Genomic DNA, 19,407 nt, shown 5'->3' on the forward strand with positions numbered 1-19,407 from the left:
GTTCTCTAAGCTGGTATTTCATAATTTTTGCACCAAGTGAGTTAATCCTTGCCTTTTTCTTGTAATTTTTGTGTTTCTAAGACTTTTACAACTAGATCCTACTATTAAATTCATTGGTTTTTGATTTCATGGATGAAATTTAAAGTCATCATGGTTGAGTGCTGTAAGTTTATGATGAAATAGAATGAAATTAAAGCTTTAATTTGTTTATGAGATGATTTTATTAGGCAATTTCAATGGAAATTGATTTTTGGGACCTAATTGTGAAAATGTTTGGAATTAAAGTCTATTGCTGAAATTCTGATTCCTAAAGGTTGTAAACTAGTTTAAGGTGATAGAATAAAATGTTAATTGAGAAAAATCAGCTCAATTGAGAGGCTAATTGAGTAGGGACGAAATTATCATTTATTAAAAGCTTAGGGAAAAATGGTAATAAACAGCTTGCACTAAAACAGTTTGGACAGCAGCAGTAGGCTAACTTTGAAAAATCACCAAAATTGTAGGAATCGAATTAGAAGATGAAAAAATATGAAATTAAAGCTTATTGAGTCTAGTTTCTCATAGAAGAAATATTGTAAGCAATGGATTTTAAATTTTGAGATATAATGAATTTTGTGAGACAAGGTCAGAATGAATTCAGGTTCCCTGTTCTGACTTTGAAAAATTATAAAAATTGAATAAAAATAATTAGGGACTTAAATTTATATGTATAGAATTCTGAATGAGTCTATTTTTAATAGAAACAAACGATAACATCATTTGAATTCTTTATAAAGAGATAATTTATTTTTAGTGAAGAAGGGTCAGAACTGTTAGACAACAGAACAGGGGTGACTTTGAAGAATAAACTGTACTGATTGGCTAAACCAAAATTCTGAAAATTTTATGGTAAAAATATATATGAGTCTAGTTTCAGGAAAATTAACGGATCTTAATTTGAAGTTCCTTAGCTCAAGTTATAAATAATTTAGTGACTATGACTCAAGTAGACAGCTTTGAATGAACTATAAATAATAGTTGAATTATAGAGAATGTTGCATATGAACATGAAATGTATTAAATTGATAATTAAATTTATTTATTTAGATCCAGAAGATTCAAATACGAAGCTAGATCGAGGAAAGGAAAAAGTTCGGGATTAATAGATTTTTACTTGTTTACAAACAAGTATCAAGGTAAGTTCGTAACTTGAATTATATTCTTAAATGCTTGAAATGCATGTTTTTGATATGAATATGATTTGAATGCTCATTATATGAAATTTATGAAACATTGATATATTTGATAAAAGGGGAAGAAATCCCGGTTGAATGAAAGGAAAATTCGATGGATCTCTGAAAAGGAATTGACGGTAAAAGGATCCTATCTGATATAGCCCTCCAAAGAATATGTGTAAAATGGATTTAGCTCGGACGGGTAATCCGAATTAGGGTCTGAATTTAGCTTTGACTGGTAATTGAGATCAAGCTCATTAGAGTAATTGTCGTTGCGGGATTTAGCCTAGACCGGTAATCCCGACAATACTCTATGAGTTTATATTGCGGATTTAGCTCGACCGGTAATCCCGCCGCAAGGTTGAGGTTCATGAGTGTGCTCTCTGAAATGGAAATGTGCACACATGAATATGAGTTGACGGACCGGAATTGTACACTAAAAGTGTACCTCTGAAAATCCATCGAAATTCGATAAATTCAACGGGATAAATATGAAAATAATAAGGAATGAAAATCATGGTATTGATGAGTACATCAATCATGGTATATATATATATATATTATTGATACATGGAAATTATTGTACTAACTTGAATGTTGAGTTTGTGCATGTTAGGGTAATAATGCATTGAATGGATATATGAATGTTTATTATATTGTATTGAAAATATTAGGTAAGTATAATTCTTGTTACATGAGCTTACTAAGCACAAAGTGCTTACCCCGTTTCCTTTTTCCCTGTTTTGTAGTGTTAAGAGCTCGGAGGTCGGATTTGGTCGGAGACACATCACACTGTCAACCTCAGGATTTCGGTATATAAAGAAACTTTATTTTGGAAATCAATGGCATGTATAAGCTAACAAAGTAAATATTAACGTGAAATGAATGTAAAGTTAGCCATTAGCATGGTTAACAAACCTGGTTATAGATATGTGATGACGTTATCTTATATAAATGCATGAATCTATTATGAAAATATGTTGAATTAAAAAAAAAAAATTAATTCGTAAACTCCGGTAATGCCTCGTACCCTATTCCAGCAATGAATACTGGTAGGGGTATTACAATTTATTTTATTTTCTATCGTATTTTATTTAAATAAGATTTGGGTCGCTTAATTCTAACATATTTATTTTGAATATATTATTTTAAGGTTTAGTGACTAGGCGAGATGAAAAGGGTAAGCTTGATGGACTTGGGTTTACTTTGGCAAATGAGTTTTGGGATAGTGGAGAAGGGTCGTGGGTAATATATTAGGGAACAAGGGATGCTCTAGGTTGGGGAGGTGAAGGAAGGTTGATTTGAGAAAGACGTGAATGTTAGGATTTTGGTAGGTGGGGGTTGATTTCTACGAGTGTAAGTAATGATGGAAGGTGGTTAAAATGGATAAGAAGTAGAAGGAAAAAAGGTTGACGTATCTAATTACGAGAGTTCCAAGAGAGATGTGACAAATGTTGGCATCCATAACAGGAGCAGGCAAATTATCCTATTGATTTTGGTAGGTGGTTACAAATTTAATCAATATTCTAAGAAGAAGTTAAAATTTGGTAGTATCGTGAAAGATATTTGAGAAAGTAGCATTGCGTAATAATTTTTATATTAAAATTTAGTAGATAGAGGATAAACCCAATCAAATTTTAAAAATTTATTTTTAAATTAAAAAAAGTATTTTCAATGGGGTAATTTTCTGCAATAAAATTGCCATCTCTAAAAAGAAAGAAAGAATTTTAATGTACGTGGATCATAAGACAGATAATAATTATGGATTTAGGAAAAACCTAAATAAATACATGATTTGGATCTAGGTTCAAGCTTACTTTTAGTATTGGTTCAAATCTCAATGTAACACAAGTAGCCAAGTTTTTTTTATTTATTTATTTATATGTAATTAAAGTCTTTTCCAAATAGCTTTTTTGGTCGGGAGATTCATTTTGGAGGGATGCTTGATGTAGAAGTGGTTTGGTTGTTTCAACAATGTGATGTTGTCGTTTTTTGGCAAGAGCAAATTATTATGGAGCATACAGTTGGAGATAAAAATGCTTTATACCTTTGTAAAACAAATTTAGAGAATGACCAAGAAGAAAAGAACAAATTTTGAGTCAATTTGTAATATTCATTACTCAAGAGACTATTTATACACACTACAGTTTATCCAAAGAGAAAAGGAAGTTAACCATAAAAAAACCTAATCACTATGTAAACCCCATAAATAAGCTATTTACAATTATACAGATTTTCTCTAACACTCTCCTCAAATTGAAGCATAAATATTAATCATGTCCAGCTTATTATAAATATATATAATTTAAGATACATTTAAAGCTTTTTGTAAACATATGACATTCAGTAGAGACCAACTTTTGTTGAAATTTCTCAAGAACAAAATGATAGTCACTAGATTGGAAAATATGTAAAGAGCAACCATACAATCTGTCATAACCTAGTTAGGATGTTACTTAAAGGAAAATATATTTAAAAATCATAGAATTTGAGTGACATTATTGAGATAATATCAATTTACTAAAAAGTCTTTAAATCTAACATGCTAATCCGATGATTTATTTTTTTTTATAGTGATTTGGTTGAATAATGTATTAATGCTTAAAACTAATTGATTTTTAATGATAAAATTTTGTTAATGTTTTATAACCATGCCATAATTAACCTTAGAATCTTATCATTCCATAAAATCCAATAATAGATACCTCATTGCGCCAAAATAGGGGGGGAAACATACTAATATAGATTCATTGTCCAAATAGTAATAGACAGATGAGCAAGTCTGATTTCTTTCCTTTTCAAGTTCCCTTGCCTTTCCAACCAGGTTACTCAAGGTCTTGGAGAAAATATTATTGATTTCCATTTATGAATTCATCTTTAGATATTCTTAATTTAATTCCATCTATAATTATAATTTCGTATGAATCAACGGGTAATTGGAAAAAGAAGTAAACTTCTTTTCCAGTTATTTCCACCTAAATAGGGTTGTGTTCAAACCGTCGAACGGATAATAGCACCTAATTTTATACCAAAAAAAAAAAATCAAAATGAACAAACGTAGCCTTGAAGTTAGGCATTATAATTAAAAGTAAAAGGGCATAAGTCAACAATCAATATGAACAGGTGTGGACGTATTTTCAGTATATTCCGAAACTGACAACTAATTTGTCACAAATGAATGTAAAACAATAACACAAGACATTAAAACAGAAAAGATCTTGATTGATGCATAGCACCATAGAAAAAGTTGGGTTTTTTCATACGTTTCACACCAAATCCGTTCCCTTTTATAGGCCAGCTATAGCTAGTTATAAAGGCACAGTGTTGAGAGTTGAGAGTTGTGCAAGAGAGTGAAAATGGGTGAGTGTAGAATGCAGAAGATGTTAGCTTTCTTGTCCCTTATGCTTGTTACGCTTCCACCAATATATGGTTGGGGAACTGATGGCCATTCCATCATTTGTAAAATTGCTCAGGTTTTGATGTCATAATATAGTCTGTTTATTTTGTGTGTGTGTGTGTGGTTACTGCTAAAAAGACTAAAAATCATATTTGTTTGTGTGATAGACTCGGTTGACCGAAGAAGCAGCAGATGCCGTAAAGCAATTGTTGCCAAAATGGGCGGAAGATGATCTAGGGAGTGTGTGTTCATGGGCGGATGAGGTGAAGTTCCGTTACCGATGGTCATCACCTCTTCATTTCATTAATACCCCTGAGACTTGCTCTTACCAGTACAAAAGTAAGTCTCTACTGCTTCCTCTGCTGTTGTTTCATTTTATCTTTTTGGGTTTCATAAATTTACAACAGAGAAGCTGGATTGGGAAATATCAGTAATTATTGCCTGGAAAAGGCTACCCAACGTGTCAGTGTTAGTGCCGGTTAAAAATGGTTAAAAATGGGGGTCACGTATGAACTTGACTGGTTTGGACGGCAACCCTGGAATTTTGTTTTAAAAATTTCTTTGCCAATAATTTGGGTTGCTTTTCAAGGAAAAAAAAATGTGATCTTTTTTCTAGTACCATCAAAGATTTTACTTTATAATATTTAAACAGGTAAGGGATTGAAATAGACCGAATTGGTTGAATTTAAATTCGGTTGAGGGTATGGTTCATTGATTAGATTTGTGTTTTAGTAATATTAGTTGAATTGAGTTAAAAATTGGTTAAACTATTGAACCGATTTTCTTTATTTTAAGTTTTTATGAATTTTTAATAATTTATTTAATTAAATTGATGGAATTGAAAATTGATAGTTTGATTTATATAACTATGGATCCAATTTTAAAATACACAAATTATTATTACTTGTTGGTGGGTAGTTGAATCTTGCAAGACAGTCCAATTTTAATGTTAACAACTAATTTAATCTTCAGGGGATTGCAAAGATGAAGATGGAGAAGCAGGTAGGTGTGTAGCCGGGGCAATTAACAATTACACTTCTCAACTTCTCACCTACAATTCTGCCGCAGATAAAGCTGAATGTATGTTCTCCACTTACCCCTTTTTTTTTCTTTTTCTTTTTTTTTTCTTTTTTCCGTAAACATTTGGTTTTTGGTGACGATTCAAAAACTATCAGATAACCTTACGGAATCACTTCTTTTCCTTGTTCATTTTATGGGAGACATCCATCAGGTAATCCATTTTGATACAAATTTTAAGTTCCACAAATACTAAATACATAATAACGATGTCCATGTCCAGCCTTTGCACGTAGGGTTTGCATCAGACAAAGGAGGCAACACAATCGTTGTCCATTGGTATAAAACAAAGCAAGTTCTTCACCATGTAAGCCTGACTTTATTTATAACTTGTTCATTGGCTCGACATGTGATGTGCATTAATGCCAAAGATTTTACAGGTTTGGGACACCAATATAATTGAGACAGCTGAAGAGAGATTTTATAATTCAAATGTAGATGACATGGTTGATGCAATTCAACAAAACATTACGGTATTTTTCTAATCCATTTTTCCACAAAGCTTTATATTTTATTATAAAATTCATCCATTTGTATTTGATGACTGTGAAAACAGAATGAATGGGCAGATCAAGTTAAAAGATGGGAGACCTGTAGTTTAAATAAGACAGCATGCCCTGATATGTATGTTTCTTAAGCCTTTTAACAACTTGGTATTATATATGAAATATGATAAATTCAAAGAATATGTTATTGGCAGATATGCATCTGAAGGTATCAAAGCAGCCTGTGATTGGGCATATAAAGGTGTGAAAGAAGAGTCCGTACTTGAAGGTAAACTTAATATTAATTTCTGAGATTAGACATTGTTTATTTGAGAATAGAAATATGAGGGGGTGGTTTTTGCAGATGATTATTTTGTGTCGCGATTACCAATTATTTACTGGAGGTTAGCACAAGGTGGTGTTCGATTGGCAGCAACTCTAAATCGTATTTTTGGATGAAAAATTTGCCCATAACCCATCCTATTTTATTGAGATTTGAGATGAATTTTAATAAAAATTTGGAGTCATTTCATTTCCAGCTTCAGCTTTTAATTATTTGAGCTAGGTTGATTTGCTTAATTACAGCCCTATCAAACTACTACCATATTATACATATAATTAATTCAAAAGGCGGAAGTAGAAGATATCAATTCCTTTTATACATTAAAATCTTTAAAAGAAGACTATAGAGTCATATTATATGTATGTTAGTCCTTATTTTGACTCTTATATAGAAAATCACGATAACCGGAATACAACATAGTATTGACCAAGCTCTAACATATGCAACAAAACTGTTTTTGAAAGAGAATATTCTTCCAAAGAAGCATTTTTATTCCTTATCTTTTCTTTCTCATTTGGTTTTTGATTGTTTGAACAAGTTTCCTTTTTGTTTTTCATTCTCATATTCCAAGGTTTTGAATCCACTTATATCTTCCCTTTCAAGTTTCCAAACCATAAAAATTAAAATTAATAGATAAATCAACTGATCAACAACAACAGCTGTCAAAGATATGATAAAATTTTAGAAAAAATTTAGAAAGCTAAATCATTGCCATGAATAAAAATCTTGGTAACTAGTGTTGGAGTGGATACAAAATTTTCATTTGGGATTGGAATTGGATGAACAATTTTTGGGTAATTGATTGTAAGACTCTATACTCGAGTTGGTCGTTAGATCTAAGTCTGTTGTCACATTACATTGTTAAAGCAACTTAAGTTACTATAATACAAATACATTCAATTTAATTATTAAAATAATTCATATGCATGCATTTATACACTTATTGATTTCACTTCATCAACTTACGGGATTATGCTAGTTAATTTCAAAGTTAGGATTCAAATACAAACTTAAATGTCAAATTTCAAATTTATGTTTCAATACATGGATCCCGATGTCTCACTAGGTCTCAAGACCAACCTCCTCTATTTTTTCTATTTTTGCTTCAATATTTGAATGTCTCAAGATAAAAGGTTCTTGTCTCAAGACTTTGTCGAGGTACCACAAGACCTAAGAGATCGAATGGAAGGGTACATAGACAAGTAAATCCTTTATGACACTCGTAGACTATTCAAGAATTTCACATTTCATTTATGTCCTAATTTTGAATTGAATAAAGAATTAAGAGTAGGACAAAATTTATTTAACTTCGAAGTTCTTCTGTCTGGAGACAAAGGACCACTTGACTCCAGGACATAGGAACAATTACCTCGAGACTATACAAATATGTCTCAAATTTAAATGAAAATTTTAAATGAAATTTGTTCTAGCGGTCTTGAGACATATTCTTTCTGTCTTAAGACTTAAGTGTTTTTGTTGTTTATTTGTTTTGGTTTTGTTTTGTTTTATCTGGGCCGAACAAAATTGGGCCACTATATTTAAGTTTTAGCACTTTTGGTAAGTGACCAATAATGTTATAATGGTTGAATTTATTATTTGATTACTAGTTAATTAAGTTTGATTATGTGAGTTTGAATGTGCAAAATGGTTGGTTTAGTAATGTTGTATTGGAGGTTAAGATTTGGAAATGTTTGAACATGTTTAAATAGGTTAACTGGATGAATATGTTTTGTGGTACATTTTAGGTATGTATAGATTCATTTGGTTAAGACTTTAAACACTTAAAAGTACAGGATTTTGACCATTTATAAAAGTCTAGTCCATTTATAAGCCCAAAGCCCACTATCCTAAACCTAAGTTGAAAAAAGAAAAAACCCTAATCCCTTCAGCCGCCGCCTCTACTGTGTCAACAGGCACACCCCCTAAAATTGTTCGCGCCCCTTGGATTACCCTCTACCAATTTCACCGAAATGGCAAAGGAATCACTATTGACCGAAAGCTTCTTCACCACCACCATGCAAAGGCCTAAAACATAAACAGGAACCGAAGTAGAGAAGCGGGAAAGAAAAGAAAAGAAAATATATTCTGTAATATATTTGGCTATAAAAGCCGAAAACTATGTTGTAATTTGGACAAAAAATCAAATACAAAAGAAAAAAACAAAGTTAAGAAAAAAAAAACTAAGGTTGTTCATCACTTTTTTTCTACTTTTTATTTAAAAAAATATAAGAAAATAAAATAAGAGTTTAAATCTTACCCGTTCATCGCCACTAAGAGGCTCTTCTCCGTTCTGAAAGGTCTCTGAACCCCTTAGGGTTCGTCGACGGCCACATCGAAGAAGAGAAACCGAAAGGTCTCTCGACTTCCAGTCGAACTTTGACTGGATTTTCGAAGGATCTATCACCAGATCCATGATCTACGCAAAAAAAGGGGGCTCGGGGGAACTTTTTCAGTTTTTCAGCCACTGGAGGCGAAGGTCGCTGTCATCGATGATCGGTGGCTGCGATGGATGACCAGCTGAAAGGAGTCTTAAGAGAAAAAAAAATAAAGGAAGAAAGTTTTTTTTTTTGAAACATGTTTTAAAATAATTTTTTTAATATTTTTTAACTTATATAGGTTTAATAAAACTACGTCGTTTTGGTCTAGCTTCAAAAGCCCCAAAACAACGTCGTTTCGAGCTCAACCCGAAGACCCAACCCGAGTATCCTCAAGATCCGCGTGTTTTCTAAAGAGAGATCTAATTGTTTGTTCAGTCCTTCCGCTTTTTTGCCCCTTTTTAATTTCATCCCCATCCTTTTATTTATTTTATTTTATTAGCCCATAATTTTAATTTTTCTTACAAATCAGTCCCTTGACCCAGTGTTAACCTACCAAGGGAATGACACGATGTTGGGTTGGGGAAAATAATACCCTGGGTCTCTGTACTTTTTATTTTGTTTTGATTTAATCCCTTTTTCGCTTTTATTTTTTTAAAATTTATATTTTGAATTTCATTTAGGTTTCAATTTAGTCATTTGCCTACTTATTTTTTTATCATTATTTTATTATTTATTTTATTATTTTCGCGCTTTATGTTATTCATATTTATCCTTTTAATTATGCATCTTTTATTTTTATTTTGAGTTATCATGTTTATTTTATTATTAAATATAGTAGTATGATTATTATTGTTATTATTATTACCATTGATTAATGTTATTATTATTATCATTATAGTTATATTATTAATATTGTACTATCATTACCATTGCTACTATTATTTTATTCCTTTATTATTTATTTATAATATTATTTTATTTGTACTTATGTAGCAATTTCATTTTTGCTAAGTATTCTATTATGCTTACACATAATCATACAATGCCTAAATAAATTAATTACACGTCGCATTAAATATAAATAATTAGAACTGAGACGATGTTCTTTAATTAGAGGATTTGAGAAATTGTGCCCTAACTTACGGGGCACGACTTTCTCTTTAAACCGAGATAATCTACCATCTTTTTAAAATAAAAACACATAGAATTCAGGTAATAATCAAATAGTGATTATTTAGAATTCAGGTAATAATCAAATAGTGATTATTCTTGTTTTCGAGGATTCGAGACATCATGCCCTAACTTATAGGGCATGATCTTTCCTTCTCGATTAGCTCGAAATAAAGCCTTTTCCACAAAAAAAAATTTAATTTAGTTAGCGCTATTTTAATCAAATAATATCACACAAAGAGGGATCGTATTTTAATTCTCGACACTAAGACATCAAATAATCAACTAGATATCAATTTTGGACGTTATAAGGGTGCTAATCCTTCCTCGTACATAACCGACTCCCGAACTCATTTCCTAGATTTTGTAGACAAAAAATCATTGTTTCAATAAATCTAACATTTTATTGAAATGATCAAATTTCGAGGTGATCCAATAACACCTAATAAAAAGGATTTGTGGTGACTTCATTTTCATTTTTTTAAATAAAAGGTTGAGTTCCAAAAAAGTTTGGACATTAAGCATCAAGCCAACCAACCTAAGTACATGTCATATAACTTCAAAACATATATATACATACAAAATAGGATTGTAATGGCTTCCAAATTGAGCTTTAGAATTGGATGATTAACCACAAATCTTCTTTAGCTTTATCTAGGACTTGCGCACAGAAACAAACAAATCCGTACGCTAATTAATAGCTACTCATTGGTGCTAACATAACTCGAATTCAATTATAAACATAACACAATTTAAATAACATACTGACTCAAGTTAACTAACTAATCATTTCACATTAATATCAAAGATATGTATATACCAATAGATTATTAATCATTTTATCTTATTCTTGCCAATTTTTTATTTAATTTCTCAATATAATTTTCAATGCACCCTCAAGGTATTTGCATCTAATTTAACATATTAAAATCATGTCTCGTATTAATATTAATATCTAATTCCAATTCAATATATATTCAACATGCCATTTTTACATTTATTCCATATTAACCAAATCGAATATAATAACGAATACTCGGATCAATTTACCATCACACCAAATACGCACCAAAGTGCTAATTGAACATAAATGCAACGATCCCACCAACCACACCTGAATACACTCTATCCTCAGGGTATTTGAGTTGGTGATACGTTCTCGACCCCCAGAGTATTAGAGAACTATCATTATGTACACGCATTGCGTTGAATCTTTCACCTATTAATACGGATCTTATAGCATGGCAACTATACTCATGACTCTATTTGATAACATTAATAAGGTAAATATCATCATTTTTGTCGTATATTATCATCAAGCATATATATCTATATTCATTCAACCAATTGATTATAAATCACAGAATCAAGTATATACATAATTGTCGATCACATTCTTATTGATAGTTAATCATTCCCGAACATATATATAATTATTTAATGAACTTGAGTTATGAGAGCACAAACTAAAATATTTATTCGTCGATGGCTTTGGATTTCTTTGTCTCAAGATGTCCTATGTCGTTTTTAGCTACGAAATTAAATTTAAATACGAAAAATTCATTAATAACACAACTCAAAATACAATTCAATATATTAGACACATGAATGCATTTTATTTGATTTAGTCCTTAAACACCTAATATCCAAAATATTCATATCTTACAATTTACTCGATCGAATTTAAATTTGACTTAATAAATATAGTACAAGGACCTCTTAAAATCGTTATTTATTTACCAATCTCAAAACTTTCATCCCTTACAAATAAGTCCCTATTAACATGTAATTAACTAAATTACTTAAATTCAAATTAAAGCTTGAACCAACAATTTTATCACACTTGTAATTTTCTGATTTCTATCTAAAATTAATCATGCATGTCTTGAATGCTTAGCATCAGCTTTTCTCAAGTTTCTCCACAATGAAAACTAAATTAAAGCTTATTAATTAATGCTCTAATTAAACAATTGGGCTACTCATATATATCACCAAATAATACTTTTCCAACAAAAATTAAACATAAAACTCACCAATTTGCTATGTGAGAGCTACGGTAATGTGAAGGTATAAGGAAGAATGATGTTTCCTTTCTTTTGAAGGCCGGTGGAGAAGAAGAGAAGAAATGATATTTTTCTTTTTAACTCTCACTCTCTCCCACTAACATTATATATGTAACTAATCACTAATTTAATGATTTATTAACCTTTACGATACTTAGTTGTAAGCAATGACACAACCATTAATTAAGCATTATCGTATTATTCAAAATGGTTTAATTGCTATTATATCCTTAGTTTAATTTTCATTTAAGATACTTTCCAATTTAAAAAAAATCAAATTTCCATTTATTTTAGTCATGAACAATTTAGTCCCTATACTATTTTTTTTTTACTCGTTTTAATTCAGTTACACTTACTCATTCAATCTTTTTGGTCCGTACATGATACGCAATTATTCTATTTTAGTTATCTATTAATTCAACTCAATTAATTCGGTTCGAAATCGAATTTTATCACACCGTTGAAAATTAAGTCGTTACATTTACTGACAATTTAGTTTAAAATTAAAATGGGACTTTAAAAGAAACTAGTACAAATATGTGTAAATGAGATGTAGAAAATGATGAGATGAGATTAAATGATTATAAAATCTTTTATTATGAAGTGTTAAAAGTTGCGTCTCAGTATTTGTTTTTGGATTCGTATTTAGTTAAGAAGGCTATAACAAAAACATGTGAATGAATGGAATTTAAATTGTGTTTTGAAAGTGGATATAAATTATTATTTATGAAGATGACATCTTGAATATTGAGGAAGTTTGATAAATGCATAATGATTGATGCCAACTTATGATTTGTTATATCATTCATTTGTTTAATATCCTTGTATTATTACTTATTAATTTTGTTACTAGGATTGAGTTTCATTACTTAGTGTGTGATTTTGTTAGTAGGATTAACAATTTGCAAGATTATATATACGGGAGTGTAAAAATTATGTATTTATTAGAAATAACGAAATATAAGGTCTAAAATTAATAATAATAATGTATATGTAAGATGTACGAAATTTAAATAAAATTTTGGTTTAAATTATGTAAAAGGAAATTTAACTAGGTAAATACATCAAATGAAAAATATTAAATGAACTCCAATTGCTTATCTCAATATTGTCATTTGTCTTGAGTTGGTATCAAGTTAACTTATGATATCAAATCAATCAACGACATTATTAATACTAAAATTCTATCACACACGTATATATCGAATACTATGTATTTAAAACACAGAGGTGTATTTAAAACTAACATACAATAAATAAATGGAACATACAATTTGAAACTAATTAATAACAACACATTAAATATGTATGATATTAAAATGAAAAAATAGATTAAATTGTGAGTAAAACAAAATTGAAACACGTAAATACATTATATTAAGAATACTAATTAAATGCACTACAATTTCTTATCATGATGTTGTCATCAATCTTGAGTTAATGTTGAGTAAAATTTTGATACTAACTCAATTAACAACATTATCAATATATTCAATTGGTGGAGGTAATAAAGTATGAATAACAAAATTAATGGATAAATATCAAAACTATACATAAACTTTGGTTACATGTGCAATGTGATACATGGACTTTGACTTTGTGCAATAATATACATGAAATCTTAATTTGATTTAATTTTCACAAATTACTAACAGTGTTATTGTTGTAGCACCATTTTACGCTTACGCATTTTATACACAAATAATTATATTCATCCAACATGAAAATAAATGGATGCATTTGTTTTAAAATTGTGTACAATTGAATCAAAATCAAAGTTTTATATGTAAAGTTGAACCAAGTTAAAATTTCGTGTGTATATTTGCACTAAATCAACGTTCATGTATCAAATTACACACTTAACAAAAAATTCATGTATAAATTTGAGATTTATCCCTAAAGTTAAAATGTTTATATCATATTAAATTAAAGCTTTAATTGAATGGTAAAGTTTTATTGATGCCAATGGCATGGTTTCAAATATCATTATATGCAAATTGTTTTTATTTTTAAAACAATAAAAGACTAAAATAACCTTAAATAATATAATTGATGTAAAATATAAAAGATATTTTCATAATTTTTCTAATTAAGTTAGTGTCGGAAAAATTACAAGATTAATACATTAACAATGGAAAGAAGTAAAATTCATTGTCTTACTTGCAAAAAAGAGAACCTAATCTAAACAAGCTAAGAGTACAGAAAAAAGATTGTATGAAACTGTGATTTCACATCATCCTTATCCATTTCCAATAAGAAAACAACAAATAAAATTTTTTCTCTTAGAATCACTATTTCATACAAGTCTTTCTCTAAAAGTAAATAGCTTTCTCATATACTCTTTAATCCGTGTTTAATGTTCACTAATAAACAAAATATTTCCCAAATGATAATATGAATTTTTACTAAATTCTAGGGTGAATGATGAATGGGCTTACTAGTTTCCAAGAGAGATTCAAGCACCCAATTGTTGGCACTAGAGCTCCCACTCTCTGACACCCTACCAACCAACGAAGAACCCATAGCAATGGGATGATGATGATTTGTTTGAGCTTCTTTATTTGTTAGAGATGTAATAGCAGCCGCCACTGCGACCCTAAAGTTAGGATCTGTAGCAATAGCTTTAACATTTTCAGCTAACAATGACTTATCTTCATCTTCAGATGATTTCCATTCTCTGCCGTTGTTCTGGTTTAATCTGCTCGGCATCCATGGAAAAACTTGTTGATGTGCTGATGGAACTGTGGGCAACATTTGATGATCGAAATGGTGATCGTTTGTGAGGTTATGAAGGATTCCTTTTGAAGGGTCACTAAGGTTGGTAGGTAATGAGTTTATGTGTTGATTGTTTGGAATACCATTAGAGAGAGAGCTGCTTGAATCAAGTAACACGAAGGAGGGTGAAGCTGATGAAGCTATTGAAGCCATGGCGGTTGCACCAACAGGGAGTGGATGATTGTGAGTTCCTTCGTATGTTGTTATAAGAACCGACATGTCGTCCAAGCATCGTTGCACCTAAATATATAACAATGAGATCAAATTTCAATTTGATATTAATCGAAAGACTAAAAAGTGTGCAACTGGATATATATATATATATGAACCGTACTTGTTTCCTGACTGGGCATCCTGGTGCTACCGTGCAACGATAGTAGGCACGTGGGCAAGGGTTTCCTTTAGCAATTTTCTGCCCATATTTCCTCCATTGACACCCATCATTCATCTGCAAATTTGAACGGTCAAATACATAAACAGTTCAAGTGTGTGTATACAGTGTATATGTATATTCAACTTACAGTAGCTGTTTGACATCTTGCTCTAACGGAAACCCTAGGTTTTCTATTAGGTGTAGAAACAGCATTGCTTGTGATGGCTGACGATTGACTTTGGTGAAGCTTGTTTTGCACCGATTCAACGTTTTGGGCTCCTTGACTTTCTTTTTTATGCTCTTCTTCTCCAATTCCTCGTTGACTTGAGATGGTTTCGAGCCTTAATGACAACCCTAGTTCATTCTTCTCTTCATCATCATTATCATGTAATAATGGCGACCCATGTTTTCGGTGGTTGACAGTATTTAAGTTCCTTTGGTTTGCCTGCTGTTCTTGACTTGAGCTTTCATTTGCATTAAGCGAGAGAAAAATTCGAGGTTCCTAAACATCAAACAAATTCACAAACTCATGAATCAAGATTACTACAAAAGAAATCAAATTGAAAATGGAACGAATATTACTATTTATATGTATGTATACCTTGTTGGGGTTGTTTTGCTGAATAACAGCAAACTTCATCTGAAGATGATTGTAGTCCTGCAAAGTTCTTTCCACCTCTTTCCTTAACACTTTGTTCTCTTCTTTCATGCGATTCATCTCCATTTGTAGCATGGACAACTATAAATACACATACAAAACTAAGACTTCTTAAAGTTGGAATCTCAACCTATGCGATCACTTTCGTTATTGCAGAAACAAAAAAGCTGGTTGTGAGTTGGATTAAAGAGTAGCTACCTCTTCAGCCTTCCTGTGTCCTTGTAACGGTGCTGAATCTTCTACTTCTACTTCCCCTGTGGCAGCCATTGATGTCTGTTGGTCCTCCTTATCTTGCAAATCTACAGCTTTATGTTGATTATCATCCCTTTGCATTTTAGACGGATGTTTGACTGCTTCCATGTGCTCTTGTTTAGTATCTAGTTTCAGAGACAGAACAATCTCCATTTCTTTTTCGTCTGATCTCCCCATTTCTTTCGTTCTTTTTTTTTCTCTCTTTGTGAAATGCTGCTTTTAAGGCACCAAAGTCAATTCCTTCACGTATAATTAGATACACTTGGAGACGCATCTGAGATTTGACTTTAATTAGAACCTCAATTAACTAAAGACTATATACACTGATTATATTTAAAAATATTTAATCAAAATATAAGTTTCTTCTTGATATAATAAGGAAAAACTGTTGGGTGATTCAATTAATGAAAAGAAAATAGAAATACTAGTATTTTCATTTTAACATTTCTCTTTATTACTAGAAAAATAAAAGGTAATTGTTTTTAATAGATGATAGAATTTTTTAATTTCGAATTAAAAATATCATCAGTAAATTAGTATTTAAAAATTTTAAAATTAAAATCAATGTCTCTTATAAAATTAAAAACTTTATTATAAAAAAAGGACATAAATCCTAAAACAAACATACATAATATCAAAAACTCTATTATCAATATATTAAATAATAATCCAAAAATAAATACATAATCACCATTTTCAACCTTACATGATGGTGATGGAAAAATATACCCTTTGGAACTTGGAAGTACATAGCATAATTTTATTAAACAAAAAAAAGATAAACAACTTCTTTACATTATTATTAGTATATAAAAATTATTTCAATACAAATATATAAAAGATTTACTTAAAAGGATAATATATATATATAAGTAGCATCATTTTCTCCTCTAAGGGAATTCGAGCCATTTACGAAATCCCAAAGAAAGAGAAAGCCTCCTAGGGATCATAATATTAATTTCATGAAATTGTCAACTATAGAATACCTCATATGACTCTCCCTTGATCCATGTTTTGCAACAATTAATATATATATATATATATATATATATATAACCATCCTTCCTTGACCCTTCCTCGACACATGTTGTGAATTTGGAATACTAAACTTAAATAGCGAAGTTTTCACTTATTTTTAATTAATTTTCTTTTGATATAAATATTAAATTTATATATAAATTTTGAGTTAATGTACAATTTGATATATGAACTTTAATTACATACAATTATACACATAAAACTTGAATTGTGGTTCATACGTATATATAAATGAAACTTTAATTTTGATTTAGTTATACACATTTAAAGAAATGAATGCATACATTTGTTTCATATTGGATTAATATTATAGTTTCTATATGCAATATATATCAACATAAAATGGTGCTAATTCGATAATGTTGTTTGTGATTTGTGAAAATTGAATCAAATCAAAATTTCATATATAAAATCGGACAAAATCAAAGGGATTTTATTAAGGTATAAGCATGGCTGAGCTAACTGAGCATTACTTCAGTTTGTTAGTAGGCTACTTAATTGTTAGGTAATACGGTTAAGTAGTCTGTTAGGTGTCAGTTAAGTCAATTGATTTGTTGTAATCAGTTCATTTCAATTAGTGTATCAACTAAAAATCAACTAGGCTTTGATTGTTAGTACTGAATCTCTTACACAGATAGAGGATGTTTTACTAGTGGGTCACATTCATAAAGGCTTGTATCGGTTTACCACTTCAACACAAAAAGTCATTGCTGCTACTTTTTCTAGTAGACCTTCAAACTGTGCTAGTTCACTCAATCATGCTGAGTTAGGCTCTAGTTTTGTTGTTGATTAGTGGCATAAACGCCTTGGACATCCATGTAATAAAGTACTTCATCAAGTACTCACTAGTTGTAACATTTTTTCACAAGCAGCTAAGCAATTTAGTGTTTGTTCAACTTATCAGCTTGGGAAGCCTCACAAGCTTCCTTTTTCTACTTCTATGACTATGTACTCATCCCATTTTGAATTGGTTGTATCAGACTTATAGAGTCTTGCTCAAGTGACTTTAGAGGGATGCTCATACTATGTTTCTTTTCTTGATGCCTATAATAGGTATACATGGATATACTTACTCAGACATAAGTCAGAAGCTGTTGAAAAGTTTGTTCAGTTTCAAAACTTTGTTGAAGTTCAGTTTAATTCTAAAATCAAAGTGTTTCAAAGTGATTAGGGTGGTGAGTTTAGACCTTTTTCATAAGTGCTCACTAAATCTAGCATGCAACACAGGCTAACTTGTCCACATACTTCATAATAGAATGGTCTTGTGGAAAAAAAGCATAGGCATATTGTTGAAAGTGGTCTCGCATTTCTTGCTCAAGCCTTTCTTCCTATGCACTTTTGGACATATGCATTTCTCAGTGTTGTGTATTTGATTGACAGGTTTTTCACGCCTGTCGTGCAAGGGAGGTCACCTCAAAAATTGTTGTATCAAACTAAACCAGACTACTTGCATCCCAGGGTATTTGAATGTTGTTGTTATCATTATCTAAGACCCTAAAATAGGCATAAATTGGAATTTTGATCCAAGCCATGCACTTTTCTTGGCTATATTCCTCTTCATAAAGGATACAAGTGTCTTGATGATTTTGGCAGACTCTTTGTCTCTAGATATGTCATTTTTTTAGAAAAGTGTTTCCCATTTGCCTCCAACATGTCCAAGCTCTCTTAAGGACATTCATTTACTGGCCACCAGACTCATTAGAGGGTCTATGTTATAACACCCCTAACCCGTCTTCATTGCCGAATTAGGGTTATAGAATATCACAGTACAATTCAAAGCATTTGAGTTCAAACAATATAGTTATTCAATTTAAATTCTAACATTTATTTAAACATTTAATTTATAGCATAAAATACACTTACAAGCCTTGAATCGAGCCTACAAGGCCCCAAAAATAATTTGGGACGCTCGGGGATCATTTTGAAACAAAATAGTAAATTTTAAAAAAATAAAAAAAATTTGAAAACAAGGATCACATGGCCATGTGGCCAAGCCGTGTGACATAGCCCAAGCCGTGTGGCTTGAAAACATGGTCATGTGGCCAACTGTGTTCGATTCGAATTATGGGACGCACTACTGTGTCCTAGCCCGTATGTCCGCCAGTGTGGGTATTTGAGACAGGGTCACATGGACGTGTCGCAAGTCGTGTGCGAGACCATGTGTGCGTTCAAAGTTTGGTCACACAATCGTGTCACCAGGCCATGTGACTCTCTGAGATTGTGGTTCATCCTGCACTTAAAATT

At 30.9% G+C, this 19,407-nt stretch overlaps 2 protein-coding genes across 2 annotated transcripts; one reads left to right on the forward strand and one right to left on the reverse strand.

Moving 5' to 3' along the window:
• The first annotated feature begins 4,403 nt into the window (after positions 1-4,403).
• On the forward strand, positions 4,404-6,711 carry LOC108466700 (endonuclease 2). The gene is made up of 9 exons (XM_017767071.2): positions 4,404-4,687; positions 4,779-4,950; positions 5,584-5,691; positions 5,787-5,842; positions 5,912-5,995; positions 6,069-6,161; positions 6,245-6,312; positions 6,389-6,462; positions 6,538-6,711. The coding sequence occupies exons 1-9, from the start codon at positions 4,571-4,573 to the stop codon at positions 6,630-6,632; spliced, it is 867 nt and encodes a 288-aa protein (XP_017622560.1). The 5' UTR covers positions 4,404-4,570; the 3' UTR covers positions 6,633-6,711.
• Positions 6,712-14,293: 7,582 nt separating this feature from the next.
• On the reverse strand, positions 14,294-16,420 carry LOC108466805 (probable WRKY transcription factor 9). The gene is made up of 5 exons (XM_017767168.2): positions 16,072-16,420; positions 15,817-15,954; positions 15,364-15,717; positions 15,177-15,290; positions 14,294-15,082 (listed from the first exon to the last, which is right to left on the reverse strand). Exons 1-5 carry the CDS (start codon positions 16,300-16,302, stop codon positions 14,480-14,482), a joined length of 1,440 nt encoding a protein of 479 aa, XP_017622657.2. The 5' UTR covers positions 16,303-16,420; the 3' UTR covers positions 14,294-14,479.
• Between the last annotated feature and the right edge of the window lie 2,987 nt (positions 16,421-19,407).

Source organism: Gossypium arboreum, chromosome 2 (genome assembly GCF_025698485.1).
Source record: "Gossypium arboreum isolate Shixiya-1 chromosome 2, ASM2569848v2, whole genome shotgun sequence".
NCBI classification, from domain to species: domain Eukaryota; kingdom Viridiplantae; phylum Streptophyta; class Magnoliopsida; order Malvales; family Malvaceae; genus Gossypium; species Gossypium arboreum.